Below are 20,381 nucleotides of genomic sequence, written 5' to 3'. Positions count from 1 at the left end.
CCAATTTTATTAGCTATTATTTTCCTATTGTTCCTCTAGTAAAAACAATAAATATCAAACCAGGGCTGTATGTAAACTTTTTTTTTCATATAGCACTGGTGCTACAGACCCTGAATGTTTTTACGTTAATGTCCTGTACAGGGCACCCAAAATCCAAACCTTGTGGTTTTCAGACAAACATTTTCTTTATTTTTCAGTGTGCCCTGAAAAAAAACTGAATTTAAATGTTCATTTAAAAATCAGAAACAAGACACACCTTTTGAAGTTGAAATAGAAGACTTTATTGATTTTTAAATAATTTATAACTTTGAATGTCATACTAGTTAAGAACAACTGCAGCACATTCCACAGACAGGCTTTGACAGCTTAAAGGTTGCCATGTATTTACAATTATACTCTCCTAATCCTTCAGAATATAAGAGATGGGTACACCTACTTGGAATATATAATACTATAATCTTATGATCTCCTGAGCTGAACTAAGGATGTCAGTGTTACGTACGTAGTATTTATAGTTATAATATGCGATAGCAATTCTCTCAGTTATGAGAAATTTTAAAAGAGCAGTTTTGTAAATCATGCACAAAAAAAACATCTGGCAACCCGGATGCGTCACTGGGGGGGCGAAACGAAGGAGACTGTCGAGTCTGTCTGTCGTAAAGTGGGATGTTTTGGAGTGGGGAGGTCATTGGAAAGTGAGGTTGCTCGGTACGTTTTGGGGCGAACAGACCGCCGCTTCTTATAGAGGTGTCAGATATTCTGATACCAGAGTGGCTTTACTCAGATCCAGAGTCTGTTTACAGTTTACAGGTGTCATCACGTTCAAAATGTTGCGTTTAGCGTTGCAGGTGCGCCCATCTGGCAGGTTTACCCGGCCCAGTGTCCTCCCAGGTCCTGCTGCTGCTGCTAGTCAACGATCCGGACCGGTGTCATGCCATCATCTCAGACGATACCAGTCCAACGGTCCGGCCAGGATCCAGAGCTTGTGTCACGGTCGGCGAGAGTACAACATCATCCTCAGTAACGGATCATGGGGCTTGCGAAGCCGAATGGCTAGTTTCAGTCAAAGCATGCGAATGTACAGTCTGCCTCCACATCAGAAGGTAAGGTAAACTAATGTTATTATGTGATCCACCACTTTTTGACTTTCTTTTTTTCAGTAGAGCAAAAAATAACATTTTGGTATATCGCATCACTGCCTGTTGGTGTCACCTTCAAGATGTTAAACCAGTGCTGTAGTTATATATATGTCATGAATTATGTGTGCTGTCAGAGATCCATGCTGACATGACATGGCATTATAGTTTCTCATATGACCTAAAATAATCTAAATTTTTGAGCTTCAAAACTGCACACTGTCATAGATTTCATGCCGAGAAAAGGTAAGATATAGTGAAGTGCACAGTGATTATAGTGATTATACATAAATACTCGGTTCTTAACTATTTTATCAGCTGGAAAATGCATTTTGTGAGTCAAGTCTCTATAAATAAAAATCCTTATTTAAAAAAATAAAATAAAAACTGAATTATATAAAAAATTTGGACAGCAGTCATGGAGATGTTTTATTTGGAAGTTGTGGGAATCCTGAATGTCACAATCGCATACCACATTACTGTTGAACTACCATTTCAATGCAGATCATGTACACTTTAAATAAGTTTGTTATAATGCATTTATTCTATATAGGATTGTAGCAATATTCCAAATAAATAGTTTATGATCCACAAATAAATTAGAGCTATTCACAAAAAATAATTCTAGTGTCACCACTGCAAAAAAATCCACAAATAGGTCGATTCCACCCACGTCTACTAAACTCATTTTTCAGATACTGTAGGTTTTACTTAACATGTATACATTTATTTAACATCTTTTGTTGGTTAAAATGAATGACAGATAGGTATTTAATTTGGAATGCCTTCCTTTTAAGACGGAAGGCACGCATGAAATACTGACACACGTTCAATATTCACAAACCTGTTTACGTTCACTTAATACATAACCTACTGTATTTACATGGTATACTCTACACGATAAACATTTGAACTGCTGTGTGTGTATTTGAGCGCTGAGAACGTCTCCGGTTACTATCGTAACCTTGGTTCCCTGAGAGGCGGGAATGAGACATTACGTCAGCTAAGACGTATATGGGAACTCTTCCCTTCTCCACTTTCACTGAAATCTTATTGGCTAACGCCAGCTGGGGACAGCTGGCCAATTGACGCGAAGCATGCAAATACTGACAGGTCAGCGGGCAGTATAAAATGCATGGGCGCGAAAATTACGTCAGAATCACGACTGAACGTTAGCACAGCTGATCAAACAGCGACCACGGCGGCTAACGTAATGTCTCGTTCCCGCCTCTCAGGGAACCGAGGTTACGATAGTAACCAGAGATGTTCCCTCTCGAGGCGTTAACTCAACATTATGTCAGCTAAGGTGTATATGGGAACTGTATAAAATCCCGCCGTGAGAGCAGTGAAGAGTGAGATAGCGAGAAGAACGTCTTACAGTGTGTGTTCTCGCTCGTGGCAAACAATCCACTTCCTCCCTCCCAAATCATTAGATCTGATCCTGGGTGAAGCCTCCATCTCCTTGAGGAATCTGGTTCCTCGAAAGCATGCTCACTCCACGGTTCAAAGTACCGGGGATGTGCGACGCTCTTATGGAGATTAAGTGTCAGTCCGCCCACAACAGGAAACTCGCTGCCTGTTTTAATAGAGCTCTGGAGCGCACGCCACCCTGGCGATTTATGTACGAGACCACAGACGTGTTGTCAGTTTGAATCAGAACATGTTGCCACTCCAATTTCAACTGAAAGGCTTGCAGGGATAAGGACAACGCTTCCAATTCCAAACGGTTTATGTGCCACCTTCTCTGTGACTCCAACCACAGGCCTGAGGCAGGTACACCCAGACGCACTGCTCCCCAGCCTGAAGTAGACGCGTTCGTAGAGAAAAGAACTCCTGGGCTGAACAAATCCGGGCTGTTCCACGGTCTCAGAGTGCTGACGCAACTGTGAATGACCGTATGTGCCTGTAGTGGCCGCAATGTAGCAGACCCAGATGGCACACTGAAGAAGCCGCCGCCATCAGTCCCAGAAGCCTCTGAAATTCCCTCAGTGAAAACGACCTGCCCGGTCTGAAACAGCGCAGAGTCGATGAAATGCTCTAGAGAGAGATGGGCTCGCATCGCCATCGAGTCAAAACATATTCCCAGATATGTTACCGTCCGACTCGTAAAAACAAGCCCTTCTGCATATTCACACGCAGTCCAAGCGTATCCTAACGGCGAAGCATTTCCACGTGACTGATAGCACATCTCTTGAGTGGGCTAAAAACAGCCAATCATGCAGATAATTCAACATGCGCATTCCGCCCGATCTGAGGGGAAATTTCGCTCTATCGCTCCCTCTCAAGGACTGAGAACTTCCTGTCGCAGAACAGGACGGTTTTGGGGCAAAGTCAGTGACGGGACCACACCATTGAAACGGGGAGGTCTGCATTTGAATTGGAGAGAATATCCGTCGTGAATTATTCCCAGTATCCACGCGGACGCGTTACCTCTACAGCCACTGATGGCTTATTTTGATCAGGGCCCCGCCCCCGCGAGCCTGGACGCACTGGCGGGAGGGCAGGTCGCGTCGCGTAATGGTGTGACAGTCTTGCGCCATCGAGAGGCCATTATAATCATGGCTTGTGGCTCTGCGCTGTTTGAGACAGGGCGAGTGACACAATGTTGGGTGCAAGAATTTGGATAGATGCTTCTATAATAAAATTTTTACTCACACAAACAACATTTAAACACATATAGCAATCGACGTTTCCTCCCAGGCTCTTACCACTGCTGGTTTCGGCCGAAACGAGCATCCAGTTCAGAGCGGGGTGCCACGGTGGGCTATTTAGCTAGTTTTAGAGCCTGACGAGGTGCATAAGAGCAGAACCTCGCAGATGAAGGCTGGAGTGAGCGACGGGGCATCACGTGGCTCATTACCTTGGCGCGCTTTCCACGTCTCTGAGAAAATGGTAAATGGTAAATGGACTGCATTTATATAGCGCTTTCAACAGACCACATGGCCATCCAAAGTGCTTTACAAGTTGCCTCACATTCACCCATTCACACACTCATTCATACACCCACTGCGGTGTCAGCCATGCAAGGCGCCATACAGCTCGTCGGGAGCAGCTGGGGTTAGGTGTCTTGCTCAAGGACACCTCGACACTTGGTCAGGTGGAGCCGGGGATCGTACCACCAACCTTCTGGTTTGTAGACAACCTACATGAACCACTGAGCCACTGCCGCCCTCAAAAGCTCCATGACGTCATCAAAGAGGCCGGAGGTAGCAACTGGAACGTTTAGGAGCCTCCTACGGTCCGCGTCTTCCAGGACAGCTAGGGTAAGCCATAGGTGCCTGTAAGGACGACCATGAGCCCCATGAAATGGATGAGCAGAGCGCTAGTAGCCATCAGCGTGAGATCAGTTGCCGCGCGCAGATCCCTGATGACATCAGCGCTACTGTGCCGCCGTCTGCCTGAAACACCTTGAGTATTGCCCTGGCATGAAGAACAGAAGCTGCCTTCCCTCAGAAGTATAGGCTTTGTCCGTCTAAGGGCCGTAAACTGCACGGCTTGGAAGGCAGGCTGCACCAAATGCAGAGTGAGACGGGCACAGGTGTGCGGTAACGGTCTCCTCGACGGGGGGAGGGTTTCCCCCCCGTCCTCGTGCGTGAACATGGCCTGCGTAGCAAAGTGGGTGCGCGCCAATTGGGGTGCAGCCCACGACTTCACCACGAGCTCTTGCATGCCTCAATGCCGTCTGGTAGCAGCTCGACTGGAGGAGCCACGAGTCCAGTTACCTTTCACAGGCTCGTCAGGTGCATTGCAAGTGAGACCCAGCTCCGTGACCGCCTTTCCGAAGACCCTGATGAGCTCCTCCTGGAGGTCTGCAGGGCCCTCTTGGTCGGGGTGGTCTTTTACCAAACCTCTTCCGACGTTGAAAGCGACATGGAGTCGTTTTCCTCGCCAGCTCCGAAGAGGACGAAGTTCGCGGGGCGGGGCCTCATTCCCGCTGTTTTCCGAGCCACTCTGGCTCTGAGGGCGCGCACTGGCAGCTCGGCACAGTGGGCGCACACGTGTGGTCCGTGTGAGAAACCCAGGCAAGTCACACAGAACTGGTGAAGGTCAGAATCTAGCATTAGCAGCCATCGGATGCGTAGAGGAAAAACAGGGTGAGTAGTCCTCTATTGCAACTTCCACGATGACTTAGATAAGACTTCTAGCGTGAAGAAAGAGATTCTGACGTAATTTTCGCGCCCATGCATTTTATACTGCCCGCTGACCTGTCAGTATTTGCATGCTTCACGTCAATTGGCCAGCTGTCCCCAGCTGGCGTTAGCCAATAAGATTTCAGTGAAAGTGAAGAAGGGAAGAGTTCCCATATATGTCTTAGCTGACGTAATGTTGAGTTACCGCCTCGAGAGGGAACTGAACGCGCGCTGTTTATGAGAACTGAGGAAGTGGAGCGTGCGTGTGCGCGAGAGAGAGCACTTCTATCAGCACGATTCCACCTATCCCGCCTTCACTAACTTTAAGTTAATCTACAACAAATTGTAGCTCCCGGGGAAAACGGGATGTCTGGTTACCTTATCCCTACCCCTTCAGATGCTGAGGCCATTGTTTCAGATCACTAGTTCGTGTTTTATTAGTCTATCCATCCACTGTGGCTGCTACACTGACTAGATATGCAAACGGCCCTTATCCGATCGAGGACAATAGCCTATAGGATGCATTTTGAATGTCCGGTTGTCTTCAAATAACATTATAGTCCAATCTCGTCTATTTAACAAAAACGCGTAATAAATTTTGTCATAATATCGTCATCAGATATCATTTTTTTAGCTCGTCATTGTCTCGTCTCAGTCAAATAAAAAAAGTTTGTTAACGAAAATTTTTCTTTGTCGTCTTCGTTAACGAAATTAACACTGGTCCACACAGCTACCACAGACCAGCTACAAATGCTAAGCGTATATTTGTGAATATGTTTTTTACTAGCAAATCAAATTTTATATATTTGTGAATATTTATCTCATTCTACTAATTTGTGGACATGATTATTTCTTTTGTGAATAGCTTTACATTTCTTTTTGGATCATAAACTATTTATTTGAAATATTGCTACAATCCTACCCCCATATTATTCAATCAAAAATCATTTTGTAGAATAATAGTACAATTTAAAATAACTGTTTTCTATTTTAATATCCTTGTGATAGAATATTCCGTGTTGCATGATCAACCTAATCAGAAGTCATCCTAATTCTTAATTATTCAACACTTCTAACTGGTAATGTATTACATTCTATGAGAAGACTTTAAAGTCATTCATGATAAATGCTCACAAGTTTCTGTTTATTTATCCTAATTGATTCTATTACAGGTGGAACTACCCGCTTTGTCCCCCACTATGCAGACGGGCACTATTGCACGCTGGGAGAAGAAGGAAGGTGACAAAATCAATGAGGGAGATTTGATTGCTGAGGTGAGGCACATTCACTTTTTTACTCAAAGCCACAGTCCGCTACATCAGTATTCATAGTTGAAAATTATAGCCGATAGTTTAATATTGATAACAAAATTAAGTAAGTAATATTGATCATATATTATTGAATATAGAATAATTTTTGAATATCAATGCACATCTGAGGTGGTAGTGAGGACATGATGGTATTGATTAATGAGGTCTGAATTCTACACATTGATTTTGATTTGGTCAGATTGAAACAGACAAGGCTACGGTTGGATTTGAAATGATGGATGAGTGCTACCTTGCCAAGATCTTAGTCCCTGGGGGTACAAGAGATGTGCCTGTTGGAGATGTCATTTGTATTACTGTCGACAAGTAAGCATCATTTTTATCTTGCAGTGCCAAGATACAGATCATCATGTTGTTTGCGGTATACATATTGCATTATGTCCTTAATAATGTAAAATGATTAAATAAATGGTGAAATTAATTAAGTTTTTATACTTGTAATGAGCCGAAATTTTCCTATCAATGTTGTGGTATCACAGAGAAACGGTGCATCATAAAAAAGGTCTTAATGATGTATGTAAGATTTTCTCGATCTTGGCTTTTTATGAAAGTATAAAGTCTGTGTCTGATATAGAATGTATGTCTGATGTTTTCTAGAATTTTCAACCTAATATACATCATCTATCCTTTTTCCTTTAGTCCTGACCTCATCCCTGCATTTAAGGACTTAACATTGGATAAACTCTCAAGCTCCGCCCCTCCTGCAGCTGCTTCCCCTGCCCCTCCCCCTCCAGCATCGCCTGCGGCTGCTCCTGCACCGCTCCAGGTTCCTGGAAGCTCTTACCCACCTCACATGAAGGTATGAGATGTTGACCAAATATGAAAATGACTACAAACAAAATTGCTAATTCAGACGTAAAAACATTTGGTGATATTTGCCAGTCTAAGCATATAAGCAAGCTATTATTACATGCTATTATTAAGTTCCGTATTGCTTTTCTTTAGATTCCTCTCCCAGCTCTCTCCCCCACCATGAATATGGGCACCGTGCATCGCTGGGAGAAGAAGGTGGGTGAGAAGCTGATTGAGGGAGACCTGCTGGTTGAAATTGAGACAGATAAGGCAACAGTCGGTAAATTGTCAATTATTTTTCCTTTAATTTTTATGATTCTGCAATAATAGCCATATCCCAGCCACTCTAAACACATTGATAACGGTTTCTAATCATGGTGATTTTTATAGGTTTATAGCAAGAGTTTAAAATCTTTTTGGCAGATTAAATAATTTCTGAATTTATCAAGTGGTGGTTAGAGTAGTATTTATATACTACAGTTCAATCTCAATTCGAACAGCTGAGTCTTTACTAATTTTAAAAAATCATCTAAAGACTCATCTTTTTCGCCAGCACTTAACCATCTAATTATAGCACTTACTTTTGCTTTTCTTGTCCATCATATTCTTAAAAAAAAGTATAATAAATTAAAAAACAACAATCTGGCTACGTGTTCTGTACTAACTGAGAACTGTCATGTATACTGTTGTTGTTCTCTTGTTGGTCTGATTGCTTCTATTGTTCTCAGTTGTAAGTCGCTTTGGATAAAAGCATCTGCTAAACGATTTTATGTAAATGTTCAAAGGTTATTTGATCAAAAATACAGTAAAAACTATAATACTGTGAAATATTATTACAGTTTATGATGGCAAAGCTATATTTCCAGCAGCCATTACACCAGTTTTCAGTGTCACACAATCATTCAGAAATGATTGTAATATGCTGAATTGGTGCTCAAGAAACATTTATCATTATTAATCTTGAAAGCAGTTGTTCTGCTTAATATTGTTGTATGTATTGTGGAAATCATGATGCATTTTTTCATTATTTTCTGATAAGTAGAAAATTCAAAAGACAGCATTTATTGGAAATACAAATCTGCTGAAACATTATAAATGTCTTTACTAGGGGTGCTCCGATCACGAACGGCCGAACGTTAATGCGCATCTCCTCAGTAAAGCCGGTTCTCTAATCAGCGGTTAATTCCATCAGGTGCGTGATTTCACATAGAGCAGCTGTTACTACACAGAGCCGTTGTTAATAGAGAAGATGCGCCAAAAAACGCTGAAAATGAAGTGTAACAGCTGTAACAGCTGCTCTATGTGAAATCACGCACCTGATGGAATTAACTGCTTATTAGAGAACCGGCTTTACTGACGAGATGCGCATTAACGATCGGCCGATTGTGATCGGAGCACCCCTAGTCTTTACTGTCACCAAGTATTAATTGCTTTAAAACACTTGCTGACCCTGACCTTTTGAACATTAGTGTATATTTAGATATGAAACCAATAAACATTCATACACAAACAAATGTATATTCATAAACCAGATTTTAAAGAAATGTAGAATGTCTAGAGTTTGCATTAACCACACTACTGTATGTAAAGTAATTTTTTCCTGTGACATTCAGGTGTTGAGGTAATGGAAGAGGGTTACCTGGCCAAGATATTGATTGCTGAGGGCACCAAGGATATTCCCCTCGGCACTCCCCTCTGCATCATTGTGCAAAAGGAATCCGACATTAGCGCGTTTGCTGACTATTCAGAGACAGGGGTTGATGCAACACCGGTAAAGTGCTCTATCTTTTCTAAAAGACCTTTATTATTTATTTGTGTCTGTTGTTTAATGTAATTATTACTATGATTAATTTTGCACACCTAATGCTATTGTTTAAAAGAATTAGAATTTTTGGAGTTCCCTTTCCCTTTCAGAAATAGGTCATGCAAACCTTATTAAAATGGTTGTTCTGCCAAAGTTTTTGTATCTTTTCCAGCATCTTCCAGGCTGCATTAATAAATCCTTTTTCTCTAATTTAGATCAGCAATTGAATGGATTCCCAGACCAGCTCGCTTCAGGAAGTCAGTTCTTCAGCTTCCCAAATCTGAAGGGGGTTTAGCACTGCCAAATTTTCGATACTACTATTGGGCCATGTAGAGATATCCTCTCGTTATTTACTTTCTAATATCTGCTCCCAGCTTTCCTTTGGGGTACACAAAATCTCGAGCAATCCAATAAATTAATACTATTAAGATTTGGCACTAATTCAGAAAACAATTTGGTCTAGATACAGCATCGATTCATATGCCAATTTCAAATAATCACTTATTTTCCCCATCCCTTTCAGATAACTTCTTTGATATTTGGGCATCTAAGGGTCTCTCTACTCTAAACGACCTATATGAAAACAAAGTCTTCTCCTCTTTCTCTATTTATCAGCTAAATTTAACACTAATCTTTTTTTTTTTTCTCAAGTGAGACACTTTATTCAAAAGCTATTTCCCAATTTTCCCAATCATCCAATCGAATCAGACATTGATTCTATTCTTACGACTCGACTCTGGTCAAAGACGACTGATTTTGACCATTTACAGTAAAATAATCTCCTTAACCCCTTCTCCGATTGACTCCCTTAAGCTAACCTGGAAGAATGATTTGGGCATTGACATTTCCATTTCCAGTGACCAATTTTCTGAACTCTCTCACAGGCCCTTAATTATACTATTGTCCCTAATTCCTTGACTTTCCTGCTCGGCCTTTCCCCAATCTCGTGTAAACCAGTTACAGCGCACTGCGTCATTGCCTTTACTACTTTGCTGAGCAGGCGTGCCATCCTCCTTAAATGGAAGCATGCTTCTCCTCAATCACATGATAATTGGAAAAGATAGGTTTTGCAATGCATCCACTTTGAAAAAATTATACATTCTCTTAAAGGTTTACTGAGATCATTTAATAAAACCTGGAGCCCTGTACTGACTACTATTGAAGGCCTTATCGGGATGTCAAGAATTTTTATTTTTAATCTACTTGTGAGTGCTACGAGTGGCCTTAGCGGTGGGGTGGGGGTGTTGTTGTGTCTATATTGCTGTGTGGAACTGTTCTGTTGATTTCCTTTTTCTTTCAGACACCGTGTTTCATTTTACATCTGTTGTAACACCTCTTATGTGTCTGCTGAAAACTTAATAAAATCAAAAAAAAAAGATTTGGAATTTTTAACATCAGTCATTTATAGGGATGCAACGATACCATTTTTTCAGAACTGATCGGATCCGATAACAAAAATTTGGACTATCTGCTGATATCGATCCAATCCAGCACAGGTTTTTTTTTTTTTTTAAATCAATGTAGAATTTCTATACTTTTCTGTATTGACCTGATCATCACTCTTTTGTGGTAGTCAGAATCTACTAAATATAAACAACTTAATTTTAATGAAATATAAATAATAAATATATATATATATAATCGTAATGTATGACAAAAATACTACTATAAACTAGGCTAGTGGATAATTCAGCAGCAAAAGATACTCTAGATTCTAGAAAAATCACGGGTGCACAACAATTTAATAAAATCTAAATCAGGTAAAATGTTACACATTGCTCTTTGTATTGTTGTAAAATACATTCATGAAAAAGCAAGCATATACATTTATATAGAAATCTAAAAGACGTATCTTTTAAATGTATAGCACAGTAATAAAGGCAGCAACATGTGATAGATAGGACAGAATAAGAAAGACTATTAATGATCTTTGATTGCGCAGAAAGTATTATAATACTAAAGGCACCAATACATACGGTACAGAAGGCTTATGTACATCCTGTGCGCAAAATGATGATTTTGAAACGACATGGAGTCACAATGCAGGCTGCGCAGCCCTCCAAGTCCACATAGAAAAGTTAGTTCAACACACATGTTGCTCAGCTCCTATTCATCTTCAGTTCTCTCTTCACAGCAGTTCAGTCAGTGTACTGTTTGAGAAAATAAATTATTCCAGGGTATTGGTTTATTTAGACTTATAGAGAGTGTTGGCCAGGTTAAAAAAAGTAAATAATTTGTGGATTAATGCTTATTCTAGATGCAAACCGGTTCAAATGATTCAGTCCGATATGGTGAAATGATTCAACCAGTTCACTAAGAAGAACCGGTTTAATCAAACGATTAAGCTTATGAAAAAGCTTGAATGACTTCAGTAGTAATCTGTACCTCACATAGAACTATGGAACAGCTTCAGAACACTTGAAAGATGTGAATGAAAACGTTTTGGTGCTTTATAATTTTTTTGTGCCTTTCACGTATCGGTCTCGTTTGACGATACCCGATTCACAGATAATGCCAGTATTGGATCTGATACCAATCCCAAATATCGGATTGATGCATCCCTAGTCATTTATTGTCCACTTTCCTTTTAGTTGAAACAGCACTTTGATTGACATGAGCAACAGGTCCTCATGTGGTGTGATAAACTTTATACGTGGCCACCTAAAGATAGCTGTGATGAAAGTCAAGGTCATGCTTACTGAAAATGTAATATCAACCGGTCATGCTATGAATAAAAGTGAAAGGTCACTTAGAAATGTTTGCAGTGTTTTGAAGTACTGCGATCAGGCCATGGCAGTTCCCCAGGAGTCGATGTTAATATTAGACTACAACAAATTGCTGTCAGTCGTAGTTGCAATTTTAGAAACATAACATGTTCTAATCTCTGTTTTAATAATCCAGAATTTTGAATATTCAATTATTGGGGGCAGCTATGGCCTAATGGTTAGAGAGTTGGACTTGTAACCTGAAGGTCGCAGGTCAAGTCTCAATACCCATGGCTGAAGTGCCCTTAAGCAAGACACTGAACCTCCAGTTGCTCCCCAGGTGCTGGATATATAGCTGTCCACTGCTCTAGATGGGTTAAATGAAGAGCACCAATTCCTAGTATGGGTTTCACTTACATGACATTTACCAAGGGTTAACATACTTGACAGATGTCATGACTTTCACTTACATGACTTATAATTGTACTTCTCTTCTCAGGTGGCTGCCCCACCTCCAGCTCCAGCAGCTCCCAGCCCAACACCTCCCACTGCTCCAGCCAACTCTGCTGCTCCTGAGAAGGGTAGAGTGTTTGCCAGTCCTCTAGCCAAGAAACTGGCTGCTGAGAAGGGAATTGACATCGCCCAAGTCACAGGTTGGATTGCTTTGACTTTTAAAGCTGCAGTCCGTAACTTTTGACGCTCTAGCAGTTAACAGAACTGCTTGCGTCTTGCGGAAGAACATTGTAGCCGGAGCTACTTCTCTATGTTTATGTCTATGGAGAATCACAACAGTACTGGGTTACTCCGCTGCGGTACCCCCGAAGCTATCTAAAATAGTCCGAATATAAATACTTATTATAGGTGTACCCTAATGATTCAGGACAGACTAAAAACACTGTTTGGAAAAAACATTTTGTACATTTTGAACACAAAAAGAGTTACGGACCGCAGCTTTGATTGGTTGTTTCTTACCGGGAGCGGTGTATTTCTGCAAATGGCAATAGGACCACTGGGAGGAGCTTGATTTTTTTCAAAGATTATGTGTCTCATAATCTACTGTCAGGACATAATGACAGGTTTAACAAATATGTAAAAAATACATTTTTACCTACAGTTACCTACTGCAGCTTTAATACTATCAGTTCGTTTCCTTTGCATGTAAATATCTTTTTACTTGTATCATTTATGGGTGACTCTGACTGAAGTGGGAATATGCTATTGCTGTGTCCATAGGAACTGGACCAGATGGTAGAGTCACCTGGAAAGATATCAACAGTTTTGTTCCACTTAAGCCTACTCCTGTAAGTCATTACATTTTGAAGCTGCCAGAACCACCAAAATTGATTTGGGCCTTTCCAATAATGGAATGGAAATTTCTGAGAAAGCCCAGATTGAAAATGAGAGATAATGAATCAATATTGTTTCATTAAAAAAAAGAAGAAAAAAAAAGAAATATAGTATATATATATATATATATATATATATATATATATATATATATATATATATATATATATATATATACAGTGGGGATCGAAAGTTTGGGCACCCCTTGCAGAATCTGTGAAAATGCGAGGAATTTTCAAAAAATAAGAGAGATCATACTAAATGCATGTTATATTTTATTTAGTACTGTCCTGAGTAAGATATTGTACATAAAAGATATTAACATTTAGTCCACAAGACAAAATAAATGCTGAAATTATTAAAATAACCCCACTCAAAAGTTTTGGAACCCTTGGTTCTTAATACTGTGTGCTGTTACCTGATGATCCTTGACTGTCTTTCTGTTTTGTGATGGTTGTGCATGAGTCCCTTGTTTGTTCTGAACAGTTAAACTGAGCAGCGTTCTTCAGAAAAATCTTTAAAGTCCTGCAGATTCTTCAGTTTTCCAGCATCTTTGCATATTTGAACCCTTTCAAGCAGTGACTTTATGATTTTGAGATACATCTTATCACACTGAGGACATTTGAGGGACTCAAACACAACTATTAAAAAAGATTCAAACATTCACTGATGCTCCAGAAGGAAACAAGATGAATTAAGAGCTGGGGGGTGAAAACTTTTGAACACGATGAAGATGGCCAAATTTTTCTTATTTTGTTGAAATATAATTTTTTTCCATTTAGTTCTGCCCTTCGTAAGCAACAGAAGATACTTGTATGTTTCCCGGTACACAAATTAAGTACAATTTACCTTGATCTTCAAATTCCAAAAGTTTTCACCCCCCAGCTCTTAATGCATCTTGTTTCCTTCTGCAGCATCAGTGAATGTTTGAATCTTTAAAAAAAATTACTCATATTTTCACAGATTCTGCAAGGGGTGCCCAAACTTTCGATCCCCACTGTATATATATATATATATATATATATATATATATATATATATATATATATATATATATATTACTTTTTTTTTTTCTTTTTTTTATGAAACAATATTGATTCTTAAATCCTAAGAATAGATTAGTCTAGCTTATTTTCAGTTAGTGAATGGAACATCGTAGCGCCCCTCCCATCCAATAAATCACAATAAACTTTGTGCTTTGTTACTTTTGATATGAAACAAAGTCTCAGATGTTAAGCTCTGTTCATTTTATTACAATTTTCAAAAAATGTAAACTATTTTGATGCTATTTAATGTGGGGTGACAGGTCGTTGTAGCACCTCAGTTCAAGAGAAGCCAATCAAACTAATCATCTCCTCTACTTTAATAGCAGTTACAGCATGAAATGAACACAAATTAACACCCCAAGGCTAGAAGAAAATGTACAACTTACTGAAATACAAAATTCTCTCTCATGTAATCGCTCATACAGAAGAAAAGACTAAGAAAGGCTTTAGTATAACAGCTTTTAAACAATATGTCACGTCACATTTACATCCAAAAAAAACATATTCGGTGACCTCAAACACATTAGTTAGCTCGAAAAATTTACTCCAAATAGGGGCATTCTGCTAAATGTATGAACCACATAACATATTCATTATAATTTTCACTGCTCTTTAATAATTATGTTTGAAAATCCATCAAGTTTTAATGACAGCCACTAGTTAAATGTTTATATTTCAAAACAACTAATTGGAGTAGAAAGATAATTATGTAATTAAGTTCGTATAACTATATTAGTGTAATTTAAGTGTTTGTATACAAATCTGTTAACTTTTACCTTCAATATTATAATAATGTAGCACTAACTGACATATATATATATATATATATATATATATATATATATATATATATATATATATATATATATATATATATATATATATATACACATATATTACACTATTAGTTGAGTTTTTTTTCCTTGAGAAAATTTGCCATTTAGTGTTTCTGATATATATGCAAAATAATCAATATTGAATTGAATCAGATTGGAAGCTTGTGAATTGAAATCAAATCATCACATTTGTGTTGATACCCGGCCCTGGTAGTAAAATAGCACTGTCTTTCACCCCTGACATGTCCTTTTATGAAGTATATTGTCAAATTTATTTAAAATCATTTTCTTTTTATCTATCTATCTATCTATCTATCTATGTATACACATACATACATTTTTTTTTTCAGAATTCCCCCAAAATCAGCTTAGAAAATGCAAGTCCATAGATTTCTTAGTTCTTTTGTAGGGTTGGGTATCGATTGGGTTTTATACGATACCGGTACCATTTCGATACTTTTAAAATGGTACCAGTTCCTAAACATTCCTAAACAGTGCCTGAATACTTCTATGAAAATAAATTAATTAATTACTTTAAAAAGCCTAAAAAGGATAACATTAAAGAACATTAAAATGATTTATATAAATCCATAGCATTCACACACTCCTTGGATGCACTCATTTCCCAAGTTTCCCTTACTCTAAGCCTCTATCCATAGATGAGAAACCGACTGCTCCCTCGTGACCTTTTGTAAACTGTATTTATGACAAAAAAACTGCACAGATACGGATATTCTAACAATCTATCAATAAACACACCTTGTTTCCTCTGTTTCTGTTTGAGTTCGCTCACACTGCTCCGCCGCAGTCTGCGGATTGAAGAGCACGCTGAAAGACGTAGAGCAGACGGGGCTGCTGCCATTTATATATGAATTTTAAGGGCACTGACTCTGAGGTGATTGGGAATTTGTGTACAGTTTATGGAGCTAAATTCTATAGCCCCACTAAAAAAGCCTTGTGATGCCCGTGCTTCTTGTGTACATTTCAGAGAACCAGGACAAATATTTAAATCGATCACTCAGGCATTTAAGAGACACCGAAATCTGCATTCTTATACGGTTCGGTGCATACCAGTTCCTTAGGTACCGGGTTTCGGTACCCAACCCAACCCTAGTTATTTGGAGCAGAAAATGCATAACGTGTTTTGTTCTGTTACAGTAGTAAAAATGCAGTGTAAAAGTCATTCTTTTTATGTTTTTCTTTTCATTTCTTCTTTTCTTTTTCATATTTTATGTTCATTCTTTCATGAAACGTTCTGTTTGATACCACCAGGCACCAGCTGCTGCCCCCAAACCCAGTCCTCCAGCTGCCCCAGCTGTTGCTTCTGTACCTACAGAAACCTTCACCGACATACCCATTAGCAACATCCGCAGAGTGAGCCCACTGACCATAGAAACCTCTTTATATTCTGTATGCATACATGAAGACTTTTACAGTGTGTTACCCATAATGCTCTGTTTCGCTGCTTTTCTCTTTGCTGATGTGCTACCTAGGTGATCGCCCAGAGGTTGACGCAGTCCAAACAAACTATTCCTCACTATTATTTGTCTATCGATGTCAACATGGACCAAGTTCTTGAACTCCGGAAAGAACTTAATTCCGTGAGTGATCTCGGGTTACATGGCTGTGATATGATAGTGAACACCAAATTGCAGGAGTCCTAATTGAAACTGTACCTTTTCCTCATGATCAGGAGCTGAAAGCTGATAACATCAAACTCTCGGTCAATGACTTTATAATCAAGGCCTCATCTCTGGCCTGTTTAAAGGTGCCAGAGGCCAACTCCTACTGGATGGATACAGTCATCAGACAGTGAGTGGACTTCCACAATGCAATTCTTCTCTTAACTATTTGAGTGCAATTATCAGTAATTGCTGTGACTTTGAAATTAAAGTGCTTTTTTTTCTCTCTACACAGAAATCATGTGGTGGATATCAATGTTGCAGTCAGTACGCCTATGGGTCTAATCACTCCCATTGTATTTAATGCTCATATTAAGGGACTTGCGACTATCAGCAAAGACGTAGCTATATTAGCTGCTAAAGCACGAGAGGGTAAACTACTACTGCATGAATTCCAGGTGAGTGTTTTAGGTGGTCCATCTAGGTGGTGAAATAATATTTTTGTAACATAATAAATGTCTTCACTTTTGATCAATTTAATTCTTCCTTGCTGAATAAATAGTTTATTTTTATTTTACTAATTTAAATCAGCAATATGTGTGTAGATAAAATGGTATAAAAATGTAATTTGTATACAAAAATGAATTACTTGTTGTTTTTTCAAAGCAAACATTTTTTGTTTTTCTAGGGTGGCACCTTCACTATTTCCAATCTGGGCATGAATGGCATCAAGCATTTTTCAGCTGTCATTAACCCTCCTCAAGCCTGCATTCTGGCTGTGGGTGGCTCAGAAAACAGACTGCTGCCTGCGGACAACGACAAAGGGTGAGCAAGGGAAGTAGGGAAACATTAATTTGCCATCAGTCCTACTAAAGTATATGGCGCTCTTAAAAGAGTTCCTTTAGTCAATACATGTGTTTTCTGTGTCTCTCATAGGTTTGATGTGGCTAGCATGATGTCAGTGACCCTGAGCTGTGATCACCGGGTGGTAGACGGTTCTGTCGGTGCACAGTGGCTGGCCGAGTTTCGCAAGTTCCTGGAGAAACCGTACAACATGCTCCTGTGAGCAGGCAGTTTAAGGGCCCTGCCCCCCATTAAAAAAAATTGTGGACTCTAAAATTTGAAGAGACCTCTCATTAGTTATATTCTCTCCCTGGGAATTATAACAGGTTTTTTTCTCTCCTCTCACATACTCCCTTTCATATATTGTAATTTTACAACATTGCTTCCTAAATCCTGAAGTAACCTCTCAACCCAAAGTCATAGTTAAGGTAATTATCTGGAGTATCAGAAGATACTGCTGGACAAGGGTTTTCATTTTCCTTATATTGTTACAAGCACTGTATGTCCGTGTTTGCCATTAGATCAAAGAACACTGTCTGTGTCTCATGGGTCTATACCTGCAAGCTCTGAATTGTTTCCATGTATCAATGACACATTCATTGGCACAATGCGAGTGTCCTTTCTATATAAGAAAAAAACATGATGAGATCTGGACATGTGTGTGTGTTCCAAATAATGTCCGACTGCAATTGGAATTTTTTTATGACACATTATTTTGTGCATATTTTTATTTTCTGTATTATTGCACAGTAAACATATATTTGGACTGTTACTCTCCGAGTTAAATATCTGACGTATTTAGGGGCCAAGCCCAGAGGGCTGTAGCCCCTATTGTATCTGTATGTTTTATTAGGGGCCAAGCCCAGAGGGCTGTAGCCCCTATTGTATCTGTATGTTTTATTATTATTATTATTATTCTTCTTCTTCTTCTTCTTCTTCTCGTCTAATGGGAGTCTATGGTAGCCCTATGAAGGGAACATGGGAAAATGATAAAATTTGGCACACTTGTAGAACTGGTCATTATAAGTGACCTGACCAACTTTGGGGTCTCTAGGCCAAACTCTATAGCGCCACCACCAGCTCAAAATTTCAACATTCAAACGTTAATAACTCTTGAACCACTAATTCTATGAAAATAAAACTTAGTACATCTGTTTTGACTCTTCATGAAGATTCCATTCCATATCTTACATTAAGACTCCGCCCATTACAGTAGCAGCCATTTTGAAAAGTACAGTAATCAGTCTAAACACTACTCCTCCTTCAAAATTGGTCCAATTCTTCTGAAATTTGGCACAGATAATCTTTGGACTGAGCCGCACAGAATAGACTGAACAGAATTTTTTGAACACTAGTGAAAAAAAAAGTTATGATGCTGTGAACTTACAGAGGTTGACCTCAAATCGGTAGAGATGCTGTATCTCGGCCAAACTTTGATCAATCGATACCAATCTTGGTACACTTCATCTACACCATGATCTGGGGGTCCATGCTAAATTTGGGAACAGCGCCACCTATGGGTGTTGAGATACCAAAAATGCACTTTTTAGCTTATAACTTCTGAACAATTCATCAGAAAATTATGATCTTGATGTCTATGGTTTCTGTAGATCATTTCGAATCTGTGGATGTCAATTTTGTCAAGACCACCTGGACCACCCGTCCGCCATTTTGAAATTTGTCAAAAATTGCTCTAACTTTTGAACTACTGTACAAATCTTCACAAAAATCGATAGGCATCATCAACACCATGTGCCGGAAGTACCCCGGAAGTTGGAAGACAGCGCCACCTAGTGTTCAAGAGATATAACGATTCTTGCAAAACCCCTTATAACTACTGTAAATGTTGATCGATTTTTGTTATTTTTATGTCATTTTATTCCTTTGGTTATGCCGATTCTGACGATGTCTCAATTGTCATTTTCCAACATGGCGTCTGTCCGCCATATTGAATGGAATGAAATACAGTTTTTTCACTACTCCTCCCTGAAATCTTGTTCAATTTTGTTAAAAATTTTATCAGATGAACTTCAGACCGGGCCTGACAGAAATGACTCAACAGATTTTTGATATTCACTCCCGTTCCAGAGATGTACAGCTCCGAAGTTGACCGTGCCTGTGCTTGTTGATTTATGCTAGTTAGCTTAGCATGCTAATGAACTAAAATGCTAACACTTTTCTATTCACTCTAATGGGTCTCTTGAGCAATCTGGTTAACTTTGACAATGTTAGCATTTTTTAGCGTAGCATGCTAATCTGGCTAAAATGCTACTTCGGGCTTGTGAGAGATCATTCTCACACCTTAACCTCTCTTCTGTGCCGTGAAAATTGTGTGTCAACTAATGTGGCACACTTAGCTAAGGCGTTGGTTCTGAACCTGTGAGGTTGTGGGTTCGAAACCTATATGGGTAAAGTTTAAAATTGGCTATAAAGTTGTCATTTCAATTCCTTTATTACATGGGTAAGAGCTGTACTAAAGTTTCTTAAAATGGGATCAAAAAGAAGTGTGTTTTTGTAACTTCATTCTGCGTTCGTTCTCATCAGACCTTCTGATTTCACCTTATCTGTAGTTCTGAATCTATCTGTTCTGGAAAAGTGCTGAAAAAGTTGCATGTAAAACCCTTAAAAGCCAAAGAGCAATAAGGGCTTGGCCCCAGAAAGGCTGCTTGCAGCTTTAATTAGGGGCCAAGCCCAAAGGGCTGTAGCCCCTATTGTATCTGTACGTTTTCTTTATTATTATTATTCTTCTTCTTTTTCTTCCTCTCCAATGGGAGTCTATGGCAGCCCTATGA

General features: G+C 39.3%; 1 protein-coding gene across 1 annotated transcript; it reads left to right on the top strand.

Annotated features, from left to right (window-relative positions):
* Positions 1 to 563: 563 nt before the first annotated feature.
* LOC127941921 (dihydrolipoyllysine-residue acetyltransferase component of pyruvate dehydrogenase complex, mitochondrial-like) lies at positions 564 to 18,743 on the top strand. Its single transcript, XM_052537409.1, has 15 exons — positions 564 to 708; positions 841 to 1,103; positions 6,439 to 6,540; positions 6,776 to 6,900; positions 7,234 to 7,393; positions 7,540 to 7,666; positions 9,000 to 9,157; positions 12,395 to 12,548; positions 13,129 to 13,196; positions 16,397 to 16,498; positions 16,618 to 16,725; positions 16,818 to 16,936; positions 17,042 to 17,204; positions 17,435 to 17,571; positions 17,683 to 18,743. Exons 1-15 carry the CDS (start codon positions 579 to 581, stop codon positions 17,810 to 17,812), a joined length of 2,046 nt encoding a protein of 681 aa, XP_052393369.1. The 5' UTR covers positions 564 to 578; the 3' UTR covers positions 17,813 to 18,743.
* The last annotated feature ends 1,638 nt before the right edge of the window (positions 18,744 to 20,381 follow it).

This window comes from Carassius gibelio, chromosome A21 (genome assembly GCF_023724105.1).
Source record: "Carassius gibelio isolate Cgi1373 ecotype wild population from Czech Republic chromosome A21, carGib1.2-hapl.c, whole genome shotgun sequence".
NCBI classification, from domain to species: Eukaryota; Metazoa; Chordata; class Actinopteri; order Cypriniformes; family Cyprinidae; genus Carassius; species Carassius gibelio.
The sequence above is the reverse complement of the archived record's forward strand: the minus strand, read 5'-3'. Positions and strand labels throughout refer to the sequence as shown.

Bases quoted from the DNA above. Each gene is read 5' to 3' on its own strand.
- LOC127941921 (XM_052537409.1), top strand. From the start codon at position 579: ATGCACAAAAAAAACATCTGGCAACCCGGATGCGTCACTGGGGGGGCG. The intron at 7,667-8,999 runs GTAAATTGTCAA...TGTGACATTCAG, and splicing joins GACAGATAAGGCAACAGTCG to GTGTTGAGGTAATGGAAGAG. The intron at 17,205-17,434 runs GTGAGTGTTTTA...TTGTTTTTCTAG, and splicing joins TACTACTGCATGAATTCCAG to GGTGGCACCTTCACTATTTC.